The 25,295-nt window shown below is 38.5% G+C and overlaps 1 protein-coding gene across 4 annotated transcripts in view; it reads left to right on the top strand.

The window, feature by feature from the left end:
• Nucleotides 1–25,295, top strand: part of CFAP20DC (CFAP20 domain containing) — a 274,294-nt gene that overhangs the window by 125,151 nt on the left and 123,848 nt on the right. For all 4 annotated transcript variants that reach the window (XM_089919511.1, XM_022572706.3, XM_089919510.1 and 1 more), the window contains exons 6-7: nt 623–779; nt 22,487–22,624. In XM_089919511.1, coding sequence (XP_089775637.1) covers nt 623–779; nt 22,487–22,624 — 295 coding nt within the window. The remainder of the gene's footprint in view (nt 1–622; nt 780–22,486; nt 22,625–25,295) is intronic.

The raw sequence follows: 25,295 nt of genomic DNA, 5'->3' as shown, positions 1-25,295 counted from the left end.
TTTAGAGAATTTATTTGATGAAGTATTGAGGGGTCTAATTATTTAATGGGCAGAAATTAGTCCCTGCAAGAGTACTTTAAAAACTGGCAAATACCTGGCATAATTACAAATTCTTTAGAAGAATCTATTTCTGTACAATAGGTTAATTGGTTATGAATAAACAGCAATGGCTGCAGTTTAGACCCAGCTTCTAATTTCAGTTTCATCCGTGCTTTTTTTTAACAAATATAAGTGGCTAATTGTGATCAAATTCGTCCTCTCGAAGGAACAATTGGCGACTTATCCTTGATTTTCAAGATTTAAGTGGTCTAATGCACCTACAATTAGCTTCCCACTAGCATACTGCCTTCTGATCTAGAGTTACCTCCCTAAGTTGTCAAAGCCTTGTCTCACAATGGGAACTCTTTAGCCAGATGACCAGTGTACAGATTAGATCATGATGATTTCTTTGGAAGAATCAAGACAATTTTTAAGAAAATCGAAGTCAAAACAGATAGATTTGCCTAAAGGGGAAAATTGGTTTGGGGCTGGTTGATCCAGACGATTGCCTCAATTCTGGACTTTGCATTTCATTTATGTGATTTTACATAGTACTTACTCCTCTTTCCCTTTTTAATTTTAGTGGTGCAATCTATGCATTGACCTGGTGGCATTTACCAGTGAAATATTCAAAGGAGCAGTTTTCCAGTCACTGGATGGAATTATTGTCTCAGCTAACTGTAAGCTACGGAAGATCTTCACTTTAAAATGCAGGCCTCAAGACACTGCTGATAAAGATGGTATGTTCAAGCTGCTATCAAGATTTTTTAGTTCTTCAATTTTTAAAAAATTAGACATGCCTTTGGACAGTAAGAGTACATGATAGTGGTTTTTGAAAATTTATCTTACTCTATTTAATTGTGGAAAGAACACTTAACATGAGATCTATTTCAACAAATTTTAAAGTATACAATATGATATTGTTGACTGTAAGTACAATGTTGTACAGCAGATCTCTAGAGCTTATTCATCTTGACTGAAATTATATTACTATATTAATTTTCTAATGATCATGTTAAAATACAAAGATGGTTGAGTTATTCCTCATATTATTTCTAAAGAAACTGGAAATAATACATTAATTACTCATTAAACAATTAACAAATATACTCTGTAGGAAACTGAGCCATCTAGAATTCATAAAGCAGCACAAACTCTCCTGCTAAGATAGTTTTAAAAAACTGAAAGTATTGAGAAACTACTGATGCTTCTTTTTGATTTTCATCTGGGATTATTTTTAACAAAATCAATTCTAGAAGCCCAGGAAACAGGACTGCACATAAGATGGCAAAGGTGATTTCTTAGAAGTTTGCATGTAGACTTTAGATTTGTGCTCCATCTGGATGAGTGCCTATGAAATCCTTCTGTGTTTCATTCTGTGGAACAGAACACTGTAAATTTCATTTGATAATAAAACACAGCAATGCAGTTACAGTTCCACAAAAAGATCATAAGCCAGGAAGTATGGCCACTCACATACCACTTAAAGGCTATACAAGAAAGTAAAAGATTTCATTTAAAAAAAAAAATGGCACCCAGCTAATAAGAAACCTCAAAATTTATAGAAATATAGGTGAATTCTACATCAGATCATAAGAGGTAAATCATAACCTAATTAATACTTTTCATAAATGTAAGGAAAAAGGTGAATCAAAAATTGGCGGATTAGGGCTTCCCTGGTGGCGCAGTGGTTGAGAGTCCGCCTGCCGATGCAGGGGACGCGGGTTCGTGCCCCGGTCCAGGAGGATCCCGCATGCCACGGAGCATCTGAGCCCGTGGGCCATGGCCGCTGAGCCTGTGCGTCTGGAGCTTGTGCTCTGCAACGGGAGCGGCCACAACAGTGAGAGGCCCGCGTACTGCAAAAAAAAAAAAAAGAATTGGCAGATTAAATACATGTTTTTATCTCTGATTCTCCCTTAAGCTGCAATAAAATTATAACATATAAATCCACCAGGATGAAGAGGAGATAACAACAGATAAAAATGTTCATAAATTCTGTAAGATTGAGGAGTGACAACTGACTTAAAAGAGCAGAGAAAGCTGAAACTTTTAGGTTTTCAGAGAGATTTACCAGTAAGATTCATAACATAGAACCTCAGGGAGGATAAAGAATTGGCTGTCCTAGGAGAGGGTTCAATATGATGGCATAGGAAGATACTGAACTCACCTCCTTCCACAGACACAACAAATCTACAACTACATATGGAATAATTGTCTCAGAAAGGACCTGAAAACCGGATGAATAGAGTCTCCACAACAAAGGGTTAAAGGTCAGCATCAAGACAGGTAGGAGAGGCAGAGATAAGTCTGCGCAAGGGAAAAAAACCACACCCCAGCCACAGCAATCCACAAATGGGAGCGATCACAAGGTTATGGATCTTTTCCCTGAGGAGAAGGATATTTGAGCTTCACATCAGGCACCCCAACCGCTAGGTCCTACACAGGAGAGACAAGACCTCAAAACACCTGGCTTTGAAAACCAATGGGGAATATGTCCAGGAAAACTATAGAACTGCAGGGATCAGAAACCCACTCTTAAAGGGCTCACATGCAGACCCAACAGACCCAAAAACCAGTTGACCCACAGGACACAAACACCAATTGAAAAGCACATGGATCATAGGTGAAGGGGTCCTACTTACTAATCTCGAAGCGTCTGCTGGAGAGGCAGGAACCAGTTGGGACACTCTCCCAGGACTGAAACACTCCCAGGAAAACCCACGTCCCCTGCATCGGCAGGCGGACTCTCAACCAGTGCACCACCAGGGAAGCCCTAATCTGCCAATTTTTGATTCACTTTGCAATCTTGGGCTAGTTTGTAATGTCAGCGCTGGCAAGCACCATTTTGGAATTCTCCCTGTAATCTATTATGCCAGTGGGCCCACCCTGCTGGGAACCCCACCCTTAGGGCTGTGCCTTGGCTGGGCACTGCAGCCAGTCTAGGGAACAGCCCCACCCACCAGTGTACCACCGCAACTCCAAAACTAGAAGGCACACGCAGCCCACATAGGGAGGCAGCCATTGAATGCTTGGCTCTGGTGGCCAAGCAGGATTGTGCTTCTGAGACCCACAGGACATGTCCTAAATAAGACCACTCCTTCAAGACTGGGAGAGATAGCTGATTCACCTGATACATAGAAACAAACAGAGAATAAAGCAAAATAAGGAGACAGAGGAATATGCTCCAATTGAAAGAATAAATAAAACCTCAGAAAAAGAAATAAATGAAATAGAGATAAGAAGTCTCCTGACAAAGAGTTCAATGACGATCATAAAGTTGCTTATCAAACTTGGAAGAAGAATGAATCAACACAGTGAGGACTTCAACAAAGAGAAAGTATAAGAAAGTACCAAAGAGAAGTAATAACTGAACTGAAAAATACACTAGAAGTGTTCAACAGCAGACTGGATGAGATAGCAGAATGAATCAGTAAGCTTAAGACAAAGCAATGAAAATCACTCAGACCGGCCAGCAAAATGAGAAGAAAATTTTAAAAGTGAAGATACCTTAAGGGACCTTTGGAACAACATCAAGTGAAATAACATTTGCATTATAGGGATCCCAGAAGGAGAAGAGAGAAAGAGCCAAAACAATTATTTGAAGAAATAGTGGCTGAAAACTTCCCTAATATGGGGAAAGAAATAGACATCCAGGTCCAGGAAGCATAGAGTTCCAAATAAGATGAACCCAAAGAGACACACACACCAAGACACATTATAATTAAAATAGTAAAAGTTAAGGGTAAAGAGAGAATCCTAAAAGCAGCAAGAGAAAAACAACCCGTTACATACTAAAGCCCACAAGGCTCTTAGCAGATTTTTTAGCATAAACTGTACAGGCCAGAAGAGAGTGGCTTGAGATATTCAAAGTGCTAAAAAGAAAAAAAGTCCAACCGAGAAGTCTTAACAAGGTTATCATTCAGAATTGAAGGAGAGAGTAAGAGTTTCCAAGATAAACAAAAGCTAAAGGAATTCATCAACACTAAGCCAGCCCTACAAGAAATATCAAAGGGACTTCTTTAAGCTGAATAAAAAATAGCACTAATTAATAATAAGAAAATGTATGAAAGTGAAAGTCTCACTAAGAAAAGGTAGATATATAATAAAGGTAGTTGATCAATCACTTATAAAGCAAGCATGAAGATTAAAGGACCAAAATAGTAAAATTACAATCATTAGTTAAGGGAAGCATACAAAAAGATGTCATCAAAAGTACAAAACATGGGGCTTCCCTGGTGGTGCAGTGGTTGAGAGTCCGCCTGCCGATGCAGGGGACACAGGTTCGTGCCCCAGTCCGGGAGGATCCCACATGCCGCGGAGCGGCTGGGCCTGTGAGCCATGGCTGCTGAGCCTGCGCGTCTGGAGCCTGTGCTCCGCAACGGGAGAGGCCACAACAGTGAGAGGCCCGCGTACCGCAAAAAAAAAAAAAAAGTACAAAACACGGGGAGGGGTAGTAAAAAGATAAAGCTGTGGAATGTGTTCAAAATTAAGTTGCCACCAACTTAAAACTGGCTACAGTTTACATAGGATGCTGTATGTGAACCTCACAGTAACCACACACACAAAAACTTTATAGCAAATACACAAAAGAAAATGAGAAATGAATCTAAACATAGCACTAAAGAAAACCTTTGAGACACAAAGGAAGAGAGAAAGAGAAGAAAGAAACAGAGAGGAACTACAATAAGAGCCATCTTCTCAATAAACACAGAAAAAGCATTTGATAAAATTCAACATTTATTTATGATAAAGACTCTCAACAAAGTGGGTATGGAGGAAACTACCTCAACCTAATAAAGACCATGTATGACAAGCCCACACCTAACATCACACTCAACGGTGAAAAGATGTAATCTTTTCCTCTAAGATTAAGAACAAGACAAGGATGCCCACTCTCACCACTTTTATTCAACATAGTATTGGAAGTCCTATCAAGACCAGTTAGGCAAGGAAAAGAAATAAAAGGCATCCAGATTGGAAAGGAATAAGTTAAACTGTCACTATTTGCGGAAGACATGATATGATATATAGAAAACCCTAGGGGTTTCCCTTGTGGTGCAGTGGTTGAGAGTCCGCCTGCCGATGCAGGGGACACGGGTTCGTGCCCCGGTCCGGGAAGATCCCACATGCCGTGGAGCAGCTGGACCCGTGAGCCATGGCCGCTGAGCCTGCGCGTCCAGAGCCTGTGTTCCACAACGGGAGAGGCCACAGCAGTGAGAGGCCTGCGTACCGCAAAAAAAAAAAAGAAGAAAACCCTAAAGACTTCTCCGGAAAAATGGTGGAATGAATTTAGTAAAGTCACAAGAAACAAAATCAATATACAGAAATTTGTGGCATTTCTGTACACTAATAATGATCTGTCAGAAACAGAAATTAAGGAAACAGTCCCTTTTTACAGTTGCATCAAAAGGAATAAAACACCTACTAATAAATTTAACCAAGGAGGTAAAATATCTGAATACTAAAAACTATAAGACACTGATGAAAGAAATTAGAGAAGACACAAATAAATGGAAAGATATTCTGTGCTCATGGATTGGAAGAATTAATACTGTTAAAAAGTTCATACTACCCAAAGCAATCTGAAGATTCAGTGCAATCCTTATCAAAATTTCAATAGCATATTTCACAGAACTAGACCAAATAATTCTAAAATTTGTATGGAACTATGGAAGATTTCAAATAGCCAGGACAATCTTGAGAAAGAAGAACAAAGCTGGAGGTATCATGCTTCTTGATTTCAAGCTCGACTACAAAGCTCTAGTAATCAAAACAGTATGGTACTACCATAAGAACAGATACACAAATCAATGAAGCAGAATTGAGAGCCCAGAAATAAACCCACACATATGTGGACAATTAATTTACAACAAAGGAGCAAAGAACATACAGTGGAGAAAGTATAGTCTCTTCAGTGAATGGTGCTGGGAAAACTGGATAGCCACATGCAAAATGTAAGTAGACCAGTATTTTACACCATACATTAAAGTTAACTCAAATGGATTAAAGACTTGAATGTAAGACTTGAATCCATAAAATTCCCAGAAGAAAACATAGTAACCTCATTGACATTGTTCTTAGTGATGTTTTTGTGGAACTGACTCCAAAGGCAAGGGAAACAAAAGCAAAAATAAACAAATGGAACTACATCAAGCTAACAAGCTTCTGCACAGCAAAGGAAATCATCATCGAAATAAAAGGCACCCTACTGAACAGGAGGAGTTATTTGCAAATCATATATCCAGTAAGTGGTTAATATCCAAAATACATAAAGAATACAGACGAGGGACTTCCCTGGTGTTGCAGTGGTTAAGAATCCGCCTGCCAGTGCAGGGGACACAGGTTCGATCCCTGGTCCAGGAAGATCCCACATACCGTGGAGCATCTAAGCCTGTGTGCCACAGTACTGAGCCTGTGCTCTGGAGCCCACAGCCACAACTACTGAGCCCACACACCCTAGAGCCCGTGTGCCACAACTACTGAGCCCGCATGCTGCAATTACTGAAGCCTGCATGCCTAGAGCCTATGCTCTGCAACAAGAGAAGCCACCACAAGGAAAAGCCCGCACAGCACAATGAACAACACAGCCAAAAAAAAAAAAAAAAAAGAATACAGACAACAACAACAAACCTGATTAAAAAAATGGGCAGAGGGTCTGAATAAACATTTTTCCAAAGAAGACATACAGATGGCCAACAGGCACATGAAAAGATGTTCAGCATCACTAATTATTAGGGAAATGCAAATCAAAACAACAATGAGATATCACCTCAGATCTCTAAGATTGACTGCTATCAAAAAGACAAGAAATAACAAATGCTGGAAAGGATGTGGAGAAAAAGGAACCCTCATACACTGTTGGTGGGACTGCAAATCAGTGAAGCCACTATGGAGAACAGCATGGAGAGTCCTCAAATAATTAAGAAGAGAACTACCATATGATCCAGATATTTCACTTCTGGGTACTTATCTGAAGAAAACAAAAACGTTAAGATGTATGCACCCCTATGTTCACTGCAGCATTATTTACAATAGCCAAGATATGGAAACAGCCTAAGCGTCTATTGATGGATGAATAAATAAAGATGTTGTGGTATATAAACACAGTGGAATTCTACTCAGCCACAAAAAAGAACAAAATCCTGCCACTTGCAACAACTGGATGAACCTTGAAGGTATTATGCTAAGTGAAATAAGTCAGATGGAGAAAGACAAATACTGTATGATTTCACTTATATGAGGAATCTAAAAAAACAAAACAAATGAGCAAACAAAATAAAACAAAAATAAACTCCTAGTTACAGAGATCAGATTGGTAATTACCAGAAGGGAAGAGTTTGGGGGAGTGGGCAAAATGGGTGAAGGGGGTCAACTCTGTGGTGAAGGGGGTAACTAGACTTGTGGTAGTGATCACTTTATAGTGTATACAGATGTCAAATTATAATGCGGTACCCTTGAAACATATCTTTTTTTTTTAAATAAACTATAACAATATTAACACAGCTATCATGATAAAAAAAAAAAAAAAGAACTGTCAGCCCTAGGTACTGCTATAGGCAGGGATAAAGGGTATGGCTAAAAACAGGTAGATTGGTTAGAATTCTGTATCAGTTGCTATAGGACCCCAGATCCCCTCTCCAACTCCATATAACCATGCAACAGGACCTTTATCCTCTAGAGACACTAAAGTAGAGTGCCTGAACTCAGGTACATCGAATATATGGTAGATAGACACCAAAACTAATAGGAAGAAGTAAATAGATAAGTTAGGAATAGATACATGTTTTTCTCAGAGTTAAGAAAATATATTGAGTCTATAAAATAATAATTTTTCCTGCTTTACTCCAGTAAACATTTTATTGAAGTATATTATATTATAAACTTTTATATACATATAGAAACATTTATAAATTGTAGGCATACAGCATGAGGAATTGCCATAAAGTGAGCACATTTGTTAACCACCACCCAGATCAAGAAATAGAACATTATAAGCAGCCTAGAAGCCCTCTTTATGTCCCATCCCAATCATAGGCATCTTCCTTCTTCTGAGAGGTAACTCTGTCCTTACCTCTAACACCACATATTAATTTTACCTATTTTTGAACTTTATATAAATGGAATCATATGGTACATACTCTTCCATAAATACATTCTCCCCAGTACACATAGAGATTCATTTATGTTGGTGCTGATCTTCAGTACTGTATAGTATGCCATTGTATGTATATTCCACAATTAATTTTTCCATTTTAGGCTATTTCCAGTAGTGCTGCTTGATTCATTCTACATTTCTCTTGGAGCATCTATGTAGGCATTTCTTTGGCTATTTAGTAAGGAGCTGAATGAATACATACTTTAACATGCTTAATTTCAGTTATTATTTTTTTGATTCTAGAATTTTATTACATTCTTTTTTATAGTTTCCATTCCTCAACTGAAATCCTTTATTTTGTTATCTAATTCCTGAAATATATTAATCAGAGTTATTTTTAAAGGCCATGGCTCATAATTCCAATACGTGACTCTCCTGTGGGTCTGTTTCTATTGCCTGTTTTAGTCTTGGTGTTGTCTCCTGGTATGCCTGGTAAGTTTCAAGTGAATGCTGCACACTTGAAATCAAAAACTATAGAGTTATTTTTAGACTTTGTATTGTATTGTCTTCCTCTGGAGATGTAAAACCAAAAATATAAAATAAAAAGGAAGACGTTCAAAAAACTGAAAATAGGATGGAAATGTTAAGAATATTAGTAGTACAAGAGGTTAACCATCAGAGTAATAGGATTCCAAAATGAGAGACTACAGAAAACAGAAATGATGAAATATAAGATTTCCCAAAATTGAAGGCCAGATATTTTCAGTACACATAACTCATCAAAAAAAAGACTCACTATTGTGTAATTTCAGAACAGGAGGGAAAAAAAAAAAAAGATCCTTTAAGCTTCCAGGATTTTTTTAAATACATACAGTGGTTATATACAAAGGGTTACAAATAAGAATGATGTCTGACTTTATACAGCAATCTTAAATGGTAGAAGACCTTGAAACTATATCTTCAGAAGCCAAAGGGAAATTATTTAGAAAAATTATTATTTAGAATTCTACACCCATCCAGTCTATCAATTAAATGAGTATAGAATGAAGATATTAGCAGACATGCAAGGTCTCAAAAATTTATTTACATCCTTTCTCAGAAAAGATCCAGAAGACATTCTCCACAAAAATTAAGGTATAAATCAAGAAAAAGGCATATAGGGGACCCTATAAGAAACAGAAGATTTCATCCAATAGAAAAGCAAAGCAAATTTTCAGAATTATGGTTAAAGGAATTCAAGGCATGACACTTATAAAACACATCTAGAGGTCAGTCCGTATTTTCGCAGAAAAAAATGGGGCTTCCAAGAGGAAAGTCTTCAGGAAAAGACTGTATCTGATAGAGTATGGTGTGTTTGAACAAAATCAATTGTGATTTTACAGTGCTGATGGGGAGTTTGGGAAGAATTAATGTTAGGAATGTAGCAAAACCCATGACAAAACAAAACAGTGATCAACTACAAGGGGAAAAAAATGCACAAGAAAAGATATGTAATCATAGTATATCATGTGGCTAAGATATGCACAACATTTTTTTAACATGTTTATTGGAGTATAATTGCTTTACAATGGTGTGTTAGTTTCTGCTGTATAATAAAGTGAATCAGCTCTACGTATACATATATCTCCATATCTCCTCCCTCTTGCGTATCCCTCCCACCCTCCCTATCCCACCCCTCTAGGTGGTCACAGGCACCAAGCTGATCTCCCTGTGCTATGCAGCTGCTCCCCACTAGCTATCTCTTTTACACTTGGTAGTGTATATATGTCCGTGCTACTCTCTCACTTTGTCCCAGCTTACCCTTCCCCCTCCCCGTGTCCTCAAGTCCACATTCTACGCCTGCATCTTTATTCCTGTCCTGCCCCAAAGTTCTTCAGAACCTTTTTTTTTTTTTTTAGGTTCCATATATATGTGTTAGCATATGGTATTTGTTTTCCACTTTCTGACTTACTTCACTCTGTATGACAGGCTCTAGGTCCACCCACCTCACTACAAATAACTCAGTTTCGTTCCTTTTTATGGATGAGTAATATTCCATTGTATATATGTGCCACATTTTCTTTATCTATTCCTCTGTCGATGGACACTTAGGTTGCTTCCATGTCAAAAAGACAACCCTCAGAATGGGAGAAAATATTTGCAAACAAAGCAATTTATAAAGGATTAATCTCCAAAATATACAAGCAGCTCATGCAGCTCAATATCAAAAAAACAAACAACCCAATCCAAAAATGGGCAGAAGACCTAAATAGACATTTCTCCAAAGAAGATATACAGATTGCCAACAAACACATGAAAGGATGCTCAACATCACTACTCATTAGAGAAATGCAAATCAGAACTACAATGAGGCATCACCTCACACCAGTCAGAATGGCCATCATCAAAAAATCCACAACACTTTTTTAAACAGATTTATTTTTTAGAGAATTTTTAGATTCACAGCAAAATTGAGTGGAAAGGACAGAGGGTTTCCACGTGCTCCTTGTTCCCACGCGTGCAGTCTCCCCATCTATGACCACCCATACCAGAGTGGTACATTCCTTACACTTGAACCTACAATGACACATCATTGTCACCCAATGTCCATAGTTTACATTAGGGTTCACTCAGTGTTGTACATTCTGTGGGTTTTGACAAATGAATAATGACATGTATCCACAATTATAGCATCATACAGAATAGTTTCATTGCCCTAAAAGTCTTCTGTGCTCTACCTGTTCATCCTTCCCTCCCCATTAGTGCCTGGCAACCATTGATCTTTGTACTGTCTCCATAGTTTTGGCTTTTCCAGAGTGTCACATAGTTGGAATCATGTAGCATGTAGCTTTCAGAATGACTTTTTCACTTAGTAATATGCATTTAAGGTTCCTGCATGTCTTTTCATAGTTTTATAGCCCATTTCATTTTAGTGCTGAATAATATTCCATTGTCTGGATGTACCACAGTTTACTTATCCATTCATCTCCTGAAGGATATATTGGTTGCTTCCACATTTTGGCAATTATAAATAAAACTGCTATAAACATTCTTGTGTAGGTTTTCAGTATGGACATAAATTTTCAACTCATTTGGGTCAATACCAAGGAGCACGTTGCTGGTTCATATGTTAAGAATATGTTTAGTTTTGTAAGAAACTGGCAAACTGTCTTCCAAAGCAGCTATAACATTTTGTATTCCACCAGAAATGAATGAGACTCCCTGTTGTTCCACATCCTTGCCCACATTTGGTGTTGTCAGTGTTTTGGATTACTGCCACTCTAAGATGTACAATGGCATGATTTTTTTACACAGTCTTAATAATTAAAACACTGAATAATAACTTATCCCCAAATTATGTAAAATCATGTTTGGGGGATGTGGGGAAGAAAGAGAGGAGAGGAGGTATTATAGTGGTTTAATAATGCTGAATTTTCTTTTTCCAAAATAGGAAATCAGAGATATCATCTAAAACTATTAAGTGCAGAAATGGCAATATAAAGCTACCATTTATAAATACGGAAGTAAATACCAGAAGATTTAGCACATATAAATGAAAGGCTTGGAAATAGTTGCCTCTGCATTGCAGGACTGGTGGATGTGTGAGGTGGGAGGGCAGCAATTAGGGCATAATGGTATGATGTTTTTTTTCTCATAATTTTATAGTACTACTTGAATTTTTTTTTAATAAATTTATTTATTTATTTTTGGCTGCATTGGGTCTTCGTTGCTGCGCACGGGCTTTTCTCTAGTTGTGGAGAGTGGGGGCTACTCTTCATTGCGGTGCGTGGGCTTCTCATTGCAGTGGCTTCTCTTGTTGCGGAGCACGGGCTCTAGGCGCGCCGGCTTCAGTAGTTGTGGCACACGGGCCCAGTAGTTGTGGCTCGCGGGCTCTAGAGCACAGGCTCAGTAGTTGTGGCGCACGGGCTTAGTTGCTTCACGGCATGTGGAATCTTCCCGGACCAGGGCTCGGACCCATGTCCCCAGCATAGGCAGGCAGATTCTTAACCACTGCACCACCAGGGAAGTCCCGTACTACCTGAATTTTTGAACAATATATGTGTATTTTGTTTGATAAGTAGATTTTAAGTGAATGGATAATCTATAAATATTTCCAAAGAACAAGAATTGGCGTAATTTCTTTCATGTTTTCAGAAGGCCTGAAAAGAAGCCTTATGAATGTGGCATCTCAGATCACCTGAAAGGCTCTGAACAGACTTGGGGAAGTATGCTGTGCTTCAGGGTACTGTGGAGTATAACCCCATTTAGCTGCCAGTATTTAACCTTGTACAAATACTGACCCTATCTCTGTGCTTCAGTTTCCTCATTAGTAACATGAGGATAATAATTGTTCCCTTGTTAGATAACTACTATTATTATAGTCTCAGTGAAAGTATAATGTATGTAAATCAAGTACATCTTGGAGAACTTAAATTGATATTGTAGAGCCTAAAGATTTCGATTAGTATTTCCACAGTCTATTGCTTTGATCATGTACTAAGTTTGTGGTTTTGTTTGAGTTTTGAATACCTCTGTGCTTTGTTTGCTCAATAATTACTGTAAGGTTGTGGTAAAGATACAATCAAATACAAAATATATATGAAAAGACATAAACTATAATATAGTGTGTAGATGCTAAACATTTGTTTGCCTTCTACACATCAGGCACTGGCATGAGCACAGCCCCTGCTTCAAGGAGCTCAGGGTCTCACAGGGAAACTTACATGTATGTGTAATTTATAGTACCTGGTGGAAGTTTGTCTAATGGGCTTGACAGACAGTGAGGGAAGAGGCTGGAGCACTGACCATTTACTGGAGAGAGCCACTTGGTGGGGCGCTTGGATTTCACAGATCTGTCAGGTTAAGAAAAACTTGAAGACTAGCATAGTGATGACACCTTTTGAATTTGCCAAATCAGTGCATTAAAACAAGCAAACAAATAAGAAAAGCTACAGTTATTCTGATTGTTTCACTAAATGCAAGGACATTTACACATACACACGTGAGAAGTTCTAAATTTCAGAACAAAGTCTCACATTTTCACCACAGACCAGTGAATATGACTTCGTGGATCAGTATCTATCTATATACCAGTGTCTGGTCTATAGTTACCTAGAGAAATAAACTTTCCAAGCTGCCTGCTAAAATAAAAACCAAAATTTTCCAAGTTATGAAAGTGGACGATGAGAAGATAAAGCATTTCAGGCAGAAGAAAGAGCATATATATATATATATATAAAGGCCTGGCATTATGAAAGGTTCCGATGTGTTCAAGGAACGGGGAGTTCAGTATGGTACATGGCAGAGGTGGGGGGTATGGTGTAATATAATATTGCATTATTAGGCTTCATACTTTGGGTGACATAAAAATGTAGAACAGGCTCCTGTCCTCAGAGTTCACTGTATAATTATAGACAATAGAAAAGTTAACAATATAAGAGTTCATTCTGAAGACAGATAAAAAAGGACAAAGGATTACACAGTATGGGGCAGACTGAGTGTCCGTGGTCAAGGAGGTTGGCAGCAGAAGTAATAATCGTGATGATGATGATGATAGAAGCAGTGGCTGTTATGAGCACTTTACATATATGAAGTTAGATTAGGTTAATATTTATAACAACTCTACAAGACGGATAGTATTACTATCCCCATTTTATAGATAGGGAAACTGAGGCACAGAGAAGTCAGGATATGTGCCCAGTGTCACATAACTGCTAAGTAGTAGAGGCAGGATTTAAACCCTGGCAGTCGGACTCTAGAATTTACACTCCTAATTACTACAGCGCACTGCCTCTCATGGAAGGATAGAAAAGAGGGACATTTTTTAAAGGAAATATACAAGAGGTGTCATGTAATAAGAATTCGAGGATTTGGTAAGTGGCTGTGTTGAGGGTATCTGTATTACAATAAGTGATGAATGTCCCTTTGTCTTTCTTACTGAAAGAGAGGGGTCATTCTATTCTGCAGAAACAGATTACTCAGTCATAGTGTTGAGACTTTTATCCAAGGAAACTTTTTTTACGTGTTACTTACATTCCATTCTCAGGTTCAGCTTTAAAATATTATATTAAATGTGTACTTAAGCTCAGTACTGTGTGGTCCTTGGCTTTTTAAACTGCTACCATTTCACTCTAGGACCTCTCAAACTCACCTAAGCTAGGAAATGTTGCCTAATTCCCTTGCTGTTCTCTGTTACACAGTGGGATATAATAGAAAGTGAGTTATTGGAACCTAAAATGGCAATTAACCAGTTTTTTAGTTGCCCAGAGGAATGACTTACGTTGGACAAGTAGTAAAGCATTCTGATTCAATTTAGTTTATTACTTTTATGGTTCCCAAGGGGACATAGACTGGCATTTGCACGACTGAATTATTGATTAACTTGTATCATTCTGCATTTTTTAAAAAACACAATATATGTGTAGATAGATAAGAGAAAGACAAAGGAGAGAAAAGAGAACAGATGAGAGAAAAGAACAAGTAATGATCCATTAAGCATGAACTTATGCTATGCCAATGACAGTGTTACACATCTCCTGACTCCCCAGTCTCCCCAGTTCATTGTTCTCTCTAAAAGATCAGGACTGGGGAGTATGTGTTCTGTGTTTAGAAATGCAAGAAGAGAAGAATTAAAACTATGATTTAAGACTGAGAGTACTTTGAGGGCATAGACTAGATCTCCACTGTTTTTTTGGGGGAGGGGAATCTCCACATTTTTATCTCTAGCACATGAGCTGGCACCAGTAACCTGTCATAAATGTTTGATGAATTAATGAAGTAAGGGCTAGCTAATTGTTTGTTCAATTATCTATTCATTTACTGTCTCTATACAGTAAACCTTTATTGGGTGTCTAGCAATGTGAAGAAAACCATCTGTTCAGAGGCCACAGAAAAAATTAGAAATACTGATGCCTTGCCTTGATAGACTCATTGATCAGGAAAGGGCCCTAGAGATATCTAATCCAATGTCTTAATTATACAGATAAGGAAAACAAGGCCCATGGAAATGAGGCATCTTGTGCCAAGGGTACAGAAGGCGGAACTCGACGCCAAGCCTCTGACTGTCCTTTTCTCAGTGCTACACAAGTTTACCTTCCACAATAAGTGCAATGATTTAGTGTTTTTAATAATTAACATTCTTGAGTTTTTTTCCCACCTCTTTTCCTCACCTCCAGGTCAGGTTAGTGCGCATCATATCCGAATCTTGTCAGTTTAAGGCTACATTCCCACTCCTTCCCAAAGAGGAGCTGAGCTCAAAATACCCTTGCCTAGCAAGCCACTCCAGGGGGAGTAAAGGGGATAAGATCTCAGCATAGCAGAGGTGCCCAGCAGCCAACAGTAGATCCCACAGAAATGGGTCATGAATATCTGTATATCAAGACTCAATTATTCTGATTAAAATACATATTTTATAATTAAGTATTATAAATATTATTTATAATAAAATATTATTTCTCAAAACTTCTAAGAACAACAATTTCATTTACAGTACCATCCAAATAATTAAATACCTAGGAATAAATTTAATCAAGGACATAAGGACTTGTACACTGAAAACTATGAAACATTGCTAAAAGAAATTAAAGAAGACCTACATAAATGGAAAGACATCACACATTCATGCATTGGAAGACATGATATTGTTAAGATTTTCAGTATTACCTAAAAAGATCTAGAGGTTAAATTCAATCTCTGTCAACATTTCAATGGCCTTTTTTGCAGAAATGGAAAAACTAATCCTCAAATTCATATGGCATTGCAAGAGGACCTGAATACCCAAAAATTCTTGAAAAAGAAGAACAAAGTTGGAGGAGTCATACTTCTCAATTTCAAAACTTACCTCAATGTTACAGAAATCAAAGGAGTTTGCTGTTAGGACTGACATATAGACCAATGGAGCAGAGTTAAGTCCGGAAATAAATTTATACATCTGATTTTGACAAGGATGCCAAGAGCGTTCAGTGGGGAGAGAATAGTCTCTTCAACAAACGGTTCAGGGACAGTTACATATCCACGTCCAAAAGAATGAAGTTGGAACCCTACTTCATACAATATATAAAAATTGACTCAAAATGGATCAGTGACCTAAATGTAAGAGGTTAAACCATTAAAGTCTTGGGAAAAAATAGAGATAAATCTTCATGACCTTGGTTTTGGCAATAGATTCTTAGATATGATACCAAAAGCATAGCAACAGGGCTTCCCTGGTGGCACAGTGGTTGAGAGTCCGCCTGCCGATGCGGGGGACACGGGTTCGTGCCCCGGTCCGGGAGGATCCCACATGCCACGGAGCGGCTGGGCCCGTGAGCCATGGCCGCTGAGCCTGCGCGTCCGGAGCCTGTGCTCCGCAACGGGAGAGGCCACAACAGTGAGAGGCCCGCGTAACGCAGAAAAAAAAAAAAAAAAAGGCATACCAACAAAAATTTCAAAATAGATAACTTATACTTTATCAAAATTAAAAACTTTGTATATCAAATGACATTATCAAGAAAGTGAAAAGACAGCCTACAGAATGGGAGAAAATATTTGTAAATCATATATCTGACAGAATATATATTCTGGTTCTTAAATAGAGTGTACATATATATTCTGATGTATTCTAGTATCTGGAATATATAACACAACAACAAAATGACAACCCAATTTTTTAACATGGTCAAAAGACTTAAATATATATATCCAAAAGAGATATACAGAAGAAGATAATACAAATGTCAGGCAACAAACATAAATGCTAAACATCATTGGTCATTAGGGAAATACAAATTAAAACCACAGTGAGTTACCACTTTACACCCACTAAGACGGCTATAATTTTTTTAATGGAAAGTAAGTGGTAGCAAGTGTGGAGAGAAATTGGAACCTTCATACATTGCTGATGGGAATGCAGAATTGTTGTCCCAGTGTGGAAAACATTTTGGCAGTTCCTTAAAAAGTTAAACACAGAATTGCCATATAACCCTGCAATTCCACTCTTAAGTATATACCCCCACAAAATGGAAAGCAGATACATGTACATGCATGTTTATAACAGCATTATCTATGATAGCCAAAATGTGGAAACAGACCACATGTCCATCAGTGGATGAATGGTTTAACAAAATTTGGTAAGTACTATTCACACAGACACAAAAGGACACATATTGTTTGATTCCATTTATATGAAATATCCAGAACAGATAAATCCATAGAGACAAGATTGTAGATTTGTGGCTGCCATGGACTGGGGGCCAGAGAGAATGGGGAGATACGCGTTAATGGGTAAGTACATTGTGAGTATACTATATGCCACTGAGTCTTTTATCTTAAAATGCTTAATTTTAGGTTAAAATGAATTTCTCCTCATTTTTTTAAAAAAGCTTCAATGGAATGATTCATTCAAGATAGCCAAGTTTTTGTGTAGTTCCTTTAAACATCAAAACCTTTTATTATTGAAAACAAAACAAAAACACACATACTAAGATGTGGTGGTTTTGTCACCATTGTAATGAAATAATTTACATAAGTATTTGTCTATTATTAATAGTAAACATTTATATAGCACTTGCTGTGTACCAGGCACTATTCTTATCCTCTTGTATACATTAAGCTCATTTAATCGTCACAGTAACCATATGAGGAAAGTGTTATTTTTATATCCATGTTTCACAGATAAGGAGAGCAGGGCACAGCAAGGTAAATTACAATGCTAGGATCACACAACCACTTGATACAGCCAGAATGTGAACCCAGGATGCCTTGCTCCAGAATCTGTGCTTTTAACCACAATCATATACTGCTTCTTAAAAATCTTTCCACATTTATACAGTAAACTCCATAAAGCAGGGATTTAAATCCATGTCAGGCCCAGAGAAAATCTGATAGTTGTATGGTAAGTGAATGAATGAACAAGCAAAAAATGAACCAACTTTGTACCAAAATTGTTATAGATTAAATGTGTCCCCCTAGAATTTATATGTGCCCTAATAAAAGAGATCCCAGAAAGCTCCCTCTCCCTTTCCACCATGTGAGGTTTTAGCAGGAAGCCATCTAGGAACCAGGAATAGGGCCCTCATCAGACATCAGATCTGCTGGTGCCTTGATCTTAGGCTTCTCAGCCCCTAGAACTATAAGAAATAAATTTATTATTTATAAGCCACTCAGTCTGCAGTATTCTGTTATAGCAGCCCAAACAAAAACAAATATCCTGGCAGTTAAAAACTTTTATGTTTTCTGCTTGGCTCTCACTGGTGTTTCAGAGAGGGGAGATTTGATATAAGTAAGGCACTGTGCTAGGCACTGCAGATAGGTAAGATGAATATAGTTGAGTCCAGAATCAGTGAACTATTACAAAATTGGTACTTACTTAAACTGCAATGAATTATGAGTAGCCTTAAGTGGAAATAGGTCTATAAATCTCACTATTTTATAAGGCATTTCCCCCCAGTAAAATGGGGATGGTGGGTTGTTTTTTGTTTTTCTGGTATGCGGGCCTCTCACTGTTGTGGCCTCTCCCGTTGCGGAGCACAGGCTCCAGACATGCAGGCTCAGCGGCCATGGCTCAGGGGCCTAGCCGCTCCGCGGCATGTGGGATCTTCCCGGACCGGGGCACGAACCCATGTCCCCTGCATCGGCAGGCGGACTCTCAACCACTGTGCCACCAGGGAAGACCGGGATGATGGTTTTTAATGCATAAAGTGCTGTATATATGTATTTAAATTGATGACTTAATTTTTAAAGCTAGTTAAGATCTTCATCAGGGGTATTAAACACCTATAGAATGGTTCATTTTATTATGACTTTATGGCTAAAGAAAGGAGAACAGGGTTAAAAAGTTACTCAAACATTGCAATAATGCACTATCTCATACTGGGAGCAAAGACATCAACAGAAACTACCATCTGGTTGTGTTTGGATGCTACATGAGCAAATCTGTCAGCTTTCTCATAGCTTTCTCCTTCATATACCATTGCCATTCTGAACTAACCATTCCAGCCAACATTATGTTCTTTCAGATGTGTTAGCAAAAGCAGTTTAAATTCGATTGTATCATTTTTCAGATGTTAATCAAGCAGTCTGCACCTTTCCATACACAGTTCCTTCCAGAAGATAGAACTTGTCTGAAAGAACAAGGCAGACAAGCCTTGGTCCCTTAATATCTGATTCCCAGCTTGATTTGTTATTTGCCCTCTGGGGAGAAAGATGTGCTATCCAAATAAAATGTGCATGCAGTACTTTTCAGGATATAGCTGAACAAAGAACAACCAGAGAAGAAAAATGGAAGACTGGACAACTGCATTTAGTCTAGGTTGGCTGTTTAAAAGGGGCTTTTGTTCATGACCATTTATTAAGCAACCCCTTTGAGCCAGGTGTTGTAGTAAAGATATCATTGGGATTCTCTCACTATTCTGTTTGGCAGAACTATCTTTCTTCCACTTCCTAGAATGCTCTAAAGTCTTTCTGCCTTCAGAGTCTTCAAAAGCTGTTTCCTCTACCTGAATAACTACTTATCCTTTATGACTTGGCTTAAATGTCTCTTTCCCTAACACCCTGTGATGTTGAATTCCCCCATTGCTTCTTTTATAACGTCTTGAACTTTTCTTTCAGAGCACTTAACACAATTATAATTTAAATATTTGTGGTATAACTTGTTTCATATTCTCTGCTAGGTATAAGCTTCAGTAAGGCCGGCACAGAGTCACTCTGGCTCACCACTGCATTCCCAGCCACTAGATGAAGATGAGGGCCTGGCACATAGTAGAGGCTCAATAAGTATTTACTGAATGATAAAATGAGTAAATGAATGATACAGGCAGACCATGCCCTCTAATACTCACAGTTCAGCACGATTCAATTTTTATGTAGGATCTATGCTGTTTTCAGAATTAATCCTTATTTTTAAATTAAGTTGTAAATGCTTAAAAAATAAAATAACATAACCTAGTAATTGGGCCTGGAGAAAGGGGTTGTTTAGTGGGGTGATGAGTTAAGTTCTATTTAGGTCTATCAGAACATCCAACTACCAGGTTTAAAGCTCCTTCATAGTTTGGCATCGCAAAAATGAAACTAAGGCCCCTTTCCTCTTTCTCACAAATGAGACTTTCTCTACAAAGTCTCAAAGTTTGACAGTAGTTGCTGAATGATTAGGCTCTATTTTAAAATAATAAATCAGTACTTTTTTTTCTTGGATTTCTTCTTTTATTGAAGGTTTTATACTGCCCACAGTTTCCCTCAATGAATAATCCAATAAATAGTGAGACGTTCTGAGAGCAAAGAGAGAGTAGATACAGAGAAAGGAAAAATGATGCAGAGGGGATTTGAGCCTTTTAATGTGAAATCTGATTTGCGTGTCAACCACATTCCTGTAGGATTCAGATTAGAGTTTTGTAATAGTCTCTGCCTTGTTCTATCTTTCATAAAAGCTTATGGAGTTTTGGTTACCAGAATTTGCTGTCTGTCCCTTGTTAGTTGGAAACTCAGCTTTTCTTTTGGATACGGTTCAAACTTTGTATGGCATTATACATCCACACAAGCCCTATGAGCTAAAGTTTCCATGTTTTCTCTTCATAGGATTCAGAATCTTATTAGCCTACAGAATTCTCTCCTCTATTAATATAAAATCTTAGTTTATCAATATTGGCATTGATGTGGAAATTATCTTTTTCTACCTCAGAGAAGTCTGAAATGACATGTCAGATATACATCTGGAGTTAGTCTACTTATCTTCCAAAAGTTTTCTATTTTGAGAATTCATTTACTCAATTACTAAATGTCGATGACAAATAAGAAATGAATGGACAAAGAATACCTGAAAACTAAGATTTGTAAACCCAGTGGCATTTGTAGTTACTGGAGCATTAGGATATTTAGAAACCATGACACTGCTGATGAGCATTTAAGTTTTTAGCTAAATGATTCATTTTCCTTTTCAAGATTAGGACATTAAGATCTAATTAGGGAATTGCCATGGCTTGGATGTACAAATCCCTAACATCATTTGCCTTTATATACATGGTTAGAGTTTATACATACCTAAGGATGTTTTTGAGGGATGAATTTGGTTGAATTTTTCTTACTACTCACATTCACATATACACACACCAGATTTTTCCACTAGATTCTAAAAATAGAAACTCTTTCCTAATAAAAATTAAACACAAATTATTCTGAAGAAGAAAATAAAAACTGTGCTTAAGCTAATCATGAAAAGTTATTTTACATTTTGGTATATTTCCTTCTAGTCCTTTTGCCATTCATACATTTTATTTAACGATTTCTAAATCGTTAAGTTGAGATAGAGTTTTGGATACTTTCATTTAACTTCCTGTCTTGAGCCTGTCCCATATCATCAAGCTATCTTCATAAATACAATTTTCTGTGACTCTTTACTGAAAATTCCAGTTGCTTCATTTTTCAGAAATTATAAACTCTTATTTACATAGATCTTCATCTGAGTTTCTGATTTGTTTACTTTAGAATAGATTCATAAAGTGAAATTACTGAGTAAAATGCCTTGGACATTTTTAAGGCTTTTGATGTACACAGTAAAATTGCTTTTTGGAATGCTAATAGCAACTTAATTCCTACTTGCTACATATGACAAAGCTTAATATCTTTGCCACAAAGTAGATCATATAAATAACTTTTTAAAATGCTATAAAAGTAAAATAGGCTAAGAACATGAACAGAAAATTTACTATAATGAAAACTTAAATATCCATATAAACATATATGAACAATATTAAATCTCATTGGAAATACAAACTACAATAATGAAAATACTATTTTAATTAAACTATTTTTTGCTTTGAAAGTATTTGAAGGTAGGATGTTAACATTAGGGGAAGCTGGGTAAAGGGTATATTGGAACTATGTACTACTTTTGTAACTTTTCTGTAAGTCTAAAATTATTTCAAAATAAAAAGTTGAAAAATTGACTCATATAATGGCTCTAGGTGCTTATTCAGTAATGTCATTGTACTTATCGACCTTGTATAAATGAGCCAGTGTACTCCCAGAAACCTTTCTTGGAGCATATCTAGCTAGTTCTTCGTTCAAGTACCACTCTAATATTAAAAAACAACTATAAAATTTTCCAGTCAGTGCTCTCATTTATTGCAGAAGTCTCTGAACCTGTTCCATATGTTAAGTACTCTATCTCATTTAATCCTTTCTACAGCCCTAGAAAGTGAACATTAAAATTATCATGTTCATTTTACAGATGAGAAAACTAAGCCTGTAAGGTTGAGTAACTCATCTGAAGTTATACTCTAAAATGTTTAAATTTAATTGATTTCATTTATGAGATATGTCCATTTCACAGAAATGGCTTACATTTGGGGAATGAATGGTAGTCTTTATTTTCAACTGGATATGGTGTTCCCTTTCCAACAGATGAACCTACAGACATCATTCCACGAAGCTGCCAACTAACGACAGATGTTCCACAAGTCACACAGCTGCTAAACATGACTAAACTCCGCCAGACTGTAATAAAATTTGGAGGTCATCCTCTAAGTTCAGCAGAATCAGGTATGTACTCAAGTATCTAAATTATAAGCATGTTTATTTGTAAGACCAAAAAGGGGTTGGGGGGTGGGGCGTGGAACAGCCTTGTGACGATGCTTTATAGCTTGAGGTTAAATATTAAGTCACTTTAACATCAACTCAAGTCAGTGATGAGTCATTATTTTAAATTTCTCTTATAGCAACTAAAATATCTTCTCGATTTTTACACGATAAGTCAAACATCCTGGGTTGTCCTCTCTATTTCCTGTATGCTTCCACGCCCTGCCAGTTATACCTCCCAAACGTCTCTCAAATCTGATCCTATTGCTACTTTCATCGTTCAGGTTCCCCACTGTCACTCACCTCACCCTCCCAGTTAATCTTCACATTGCTCTCAGATTTCTCTTTCTGATAATAGAAATAGAAATGTGATCGTGTCACTCTTTGATTAAAGACTTTTAATACCTTTCCCACTATCTTAAAGACAGAGTGAAAAAACCCTTGGGAACTTACACAAAGCCAACCTCCTCTGTTCCAAACTTACTCCACAGTTTCATCTCCAGACCCTTTCTCTCATTTCCCATGTGTTAATTTCTGACCACTCTGGGCTTTCATATGTTTGTATTTTGGGATTGCTGTTTCGTTGGCCTAAAATGGCTTCTTTGCCTTTCTGCCTGGAAAAAACTCCAATTCATCTTTCTAGATCCAACTCAAATGCTATGTCTTCTATTCTAACAAGCATTGTTCTCCTCTTTTGATGGCTTTTTTTTGTTTTTTCTTTCTTTTTTTTTTTTTTGCAGTACTTTTTAATTAATATGTCTGCATTCCCCAATTGAGCATGACTTCCTCCAAAATGGCACTGAACCTCATTCTTCTATATCCCTAGCATCTAACACAGTGCTTGCCATATATTAGGCAAGGGGCTGCAAACTCATATTACCACAGAAGCCAGTCAGAAAACATAAATGAGTAGAGTGGGCTGGATGCCTGGATCTTTGACCCAGAGAAACATTTTCTAATTCAACAGTGAGCCCTATTGGGAGTGGAGGGGGGCGGTTAGGGGAGAGGCATGAGATAGTGCTTCAAAGAAGTTGTTTTCTAGTATTAAAACAGTAATATTAACAGCTATGCAAATGATACAATACATGACAGTTGACGCTCAGCCTCTGTGAGAGAGCTGTAGGGAGTGGTGAGAACTACAGCAAAGTGGATTCTCCTTTTCCGTCTAGAAGGGGCACCTGCAGTTCAGTTCTAGCCAAGTTTTGTCTTGCAAGAACATAGGCCCAGGCTTGCCAGATCTTTCATTCTTTTCAAGAGGACCTCAGTATCCCAATGTTTACAATAACTCTCCCAATTTTAAAAGTATTGTCTAAACTCTAAAATTTTTTGAAAACACTCTGTGGGCCAAAGACAAAATATGCCAGGGCTGCCAGTTTTCTACCTTTATAATAGACACCCATAGCTATTGACCAAATGAATGAATAGTACTTACAAATCAAGAAACCTGTTATTCAGGTGAGTGGTTCTCAACTTCCTGTATGTTAGAATCACTTGGGACATTTAGAAAATCACTGATATAGAAAAGAAGGAGAGAAGATGGCAGAAGAGTAAGACGTGGAGATCACCTTCCTCCCCACAAATACATCAGAAATACATCTACATGTGGAACAACTTCTACAGAACACCTACTGAACGCTGGCAGAAGACCTCAGACCTCCCAAAAGGAAAGAAACTCCCCACGTACCTGGGTAGGGCAAAAGAAAACAGAAAAAAACAGAGACAAAAGAATAGGGACGGGACCTGCACCAGTGGGAGGGAGCCATGAAGGAGGAAAGGTTTCCACACACTAGGAGCCCCTTCGTGGGCGGAGACTGCGGGTGGCGGAGGGGGAAAGCTTCGGAGCCGCGGAGGAGAGCACAGCAACAGGGGTGCGGAGGGCAAAGCGGAGAGATTCCCGCACAGAGAACCAGGGCCGACCAACACTCACCAGCTCAAGAGGCTTGTCTGCTCACCCGCCGGGGCGGGCCGGGCTGGGAGCTGAGGCTCGGGCTTCGGTCAGAGCGGTCAGAGCGCAGGGAGAGGACTGGGGTTGGCGGCGTGAACACAGCCTGCAGGGGGTTAGTGCACCACGGCTAGCCGGGAGGGAGTCCGGGGAAGAGTCTGGACCAGACGAAGAGGCAAGAGACATTTTCTTCCCTCTTTGTTTCCTGGTGCGCGAGGAGAGGGGATTCAGAGCGCTGCTTAAAGGAGCTCCAGAGATGGGCATGAGCCGCGGCTAACAGCACGGACCCCAGAGATGGGCATGAGACGCTAAAGCTGCTGCTGCCGCCACCAAGAATCCTGTGTGCGAGCACAGGTCACTATCCACACACCCCTTCCGGGGAGCCTGTGCAGCCCGCCACTGCCAGGGTCCCGGGATCCAGGGACAACTTCCCCGCGAGAACGCACGGCATGCATCAGACTGGTGCAACGTGACGCTGGCCTCTGCCGCAGCAGGCTTGCCACGAACTCCATACCCCTCCCTCCCTGGTCTGGGTGATCCAGAGCCCCCAAAGCAGCTGCTCCTTTAACCCCATCCTGTCTGGGCGAAGAACAGACGCCCTCAGGCGACCTACACGCAGAGGCAGGGCCAAATCCAAAGCAGAACCCCGGGAGCTGTGCGAATAAAGAAGAGAAAGGGAAATCCCTCCCAGCA

Source organism: Delphinapterus leucas, chromosome 10 (genome assembly GCF_059928025.1).
Source record: "Delphinapterus leucas isolate spDelLeu-1000000601 "Yukka" chromosome 10, BTC_Dleu_Yukka2, whole genome shotgun sequence".
Lineage (NCBI taxonomy): Eukaryota > Metazoa > Chordata > Mammalia > Artiodactyla > Monodontidae > Delphinapterus > Delphinapterus leucas.
This window is presented reverse-complemented; position numbering and strand designations above follow the sequence as displayed.